This window comes from Propithecus coquereli, unplaced genomic scaffold, assembly GCF_000956105.1.
Source record: "Propithecus coquereli isolate 6110/MARCELLA unplaced genomic scaffold, Pcoq_1.0 Scaffold58, whole genome shotgun sequence".
NCBI lineage: Eukaryota > Metazoa > Chordata > Mammalia > Primates > Indriidae > Propithecus > Propithecus coquereli.
In genome coordinates this window covers 6,852,378-6,854,061 of record NW_012151729.1, presented here as the reverse complement: position 1 = coordinate 6,854,061, position 1,684 = coordinate 6,852,378, and the positions used below count along the sequence as shown (strand labels likewise).

The window sequence follows — 1,684 nt, the reverse complement described above, 5'->3', positions numbered from 1 at the left end:
TAGATGGTAGGGGACCACATCCTAGTTTTTCTCACCCTCTAACAAAAACCTCTTGCTTTCAATTCAAAAAATGCTAGAAGAGAGGAGGCAAAAAGGTAAAAAAGTGTATTTGCCATGTAATTGGCAAAGGCATCCAAACAGAAAAATCTGAAGTTTGTTTACCTAGACCATAAGTTCTTGAGCAAGCATGTTCTTGTAGCCAATCTAAGGTAGCTTCAAAATTCCTCCTGGTTTCCTCGCAGAATCTAGAAAAGAGCAAAAGATAAAGTACCTCTCTTCACCGTTATCGTTTCCATGTTTCCCAACTCTTTTCCCCTCCATCATCAGTTTCTCCCTTCTTACGTTTCCAAGTTCTTCAGGCACTGAGATGTCTGTTTCTTCCAGTTCTCTTCTCCATAATCCAAGTACCTGGGAGTAGACAGATTGATTTTTTTTTTTTTTAAGTCAGAGATGAGCAAAGTGACTAAGGGAATTTTCTTGCTGTAAGAGAGACTAACCACTGGTCACAAAGAGCCACGACACATTCATCTGAAGACCGGGACATCACTTGTTTCTCTGGTTCCATGTAAATAAGTGCATCTCCCTAAATGAAGGTAAATAAAAATATATTAGATACTACATCAAATCAATCTCCATTCCTCAAGGATGATAAAAAATACTTTTTTAAAAAATGCTATATCACCAATAACAAAAATTCCACATTTCATTATGTCTTCCCCCTCTTCCCAGGGTCAAGTTTATCTGCCTTTCCCTCTATAAACAACACGTGCTTTTGAAAAATTATGATCTTCATTAAGTGGACCACTTTCCCTGGCTATAACAGATTATTCCTTTTCAGTGAAAAATGAAAGACGTTTAGCAATTTCTAATTCTGTGGTTTGAAGGTTATGCTTCCTATGGGAGCTTTTTATCCTTGTTATAATAAAAATATAAAGAAAATAGGAAATTAAATGCATGGAAGCACTGCTATTAAAAAAGAAATAGATACACAAAGACTAAACATGGAAAACCTTGTTACTAAAGATTTATAGCATCATGGAAAATTCCCACTAGAAAACTGACCATGAGTTTGATTTTTTACCAAATATAAATATCTCTTAATGTATGCTCCCAAACTTTTTAGGTTAGAATAATTTTTAAAAATAAAATTCAGCCTTATTACTCATAAAATGATTCATTGTTCTGTTTTTAATGCAATTCTTCATGCTAAAATTAAATAGCTAGAATTCTGGTTTAAAGATGATAGATTAAAAACAGACTCCCTCTCAAAATTCCAATAAAATCACAAGAAAGGTTTTTTTAAATTTTTTTAAAATCCACATACTATAATGTGAGGAGGGTTTTTTTTAATAGCATGAATCTACAAAGACAAAAAAAATGGAAGAAAAAATATCAACGAAATTTTGAAAACCAAAAAAGAGGATGAGTGATAACCATATTGGCAGGAATAATAAAGCTAGCTGAATCCTAAGCCAGCAGTAGAGAAAGCTGAAAAACAATTCAGTTTGTACTATAAACCTCCAAAAGACTTAGAAATTGATAGTATTAAATAGCTGTGGAAGTGGAGGTTAGGTGAGGCTGAAAAGAGCAAAACTGATTGAATGAAGTCTGTTAAAGACAAGATTAGCAAGTAGCCTGAGCAACACAGTGAGACCTCATCTCCACAAAAAACAGAAAAAATAAG

The 1,684-nt window shown here is 33.6% G+C and overlaps 1 protein-coding gene across 1 annotated transcript in view; it reads right to left on the bottom strand.

Annotated features, from left to right (window-relative positions):
- Positions 1–1,684, bottom strand: part of LARS (leucyl-tRNA synthetase) — a 78,364-nt gene that overhangs the window by 36,799 nt on the left and 39,881 nt on the right. Inside the window, exons 16-18 of the mRNA XM_012658244.1 lie at positions 498–583; positions 343–408; positions 163–245 (exon numbers count right to left, since the gene is read on the bottom strand). Coding sequence (XP_012513698.1) covers positions 163–245; positions 343–408; positions 498–583 — 235 coding nt within the window. The remainder of the gene's footprint in view (positions 1–162; positions 246–342; positions 409–497; positions 584–1,684) is intronic.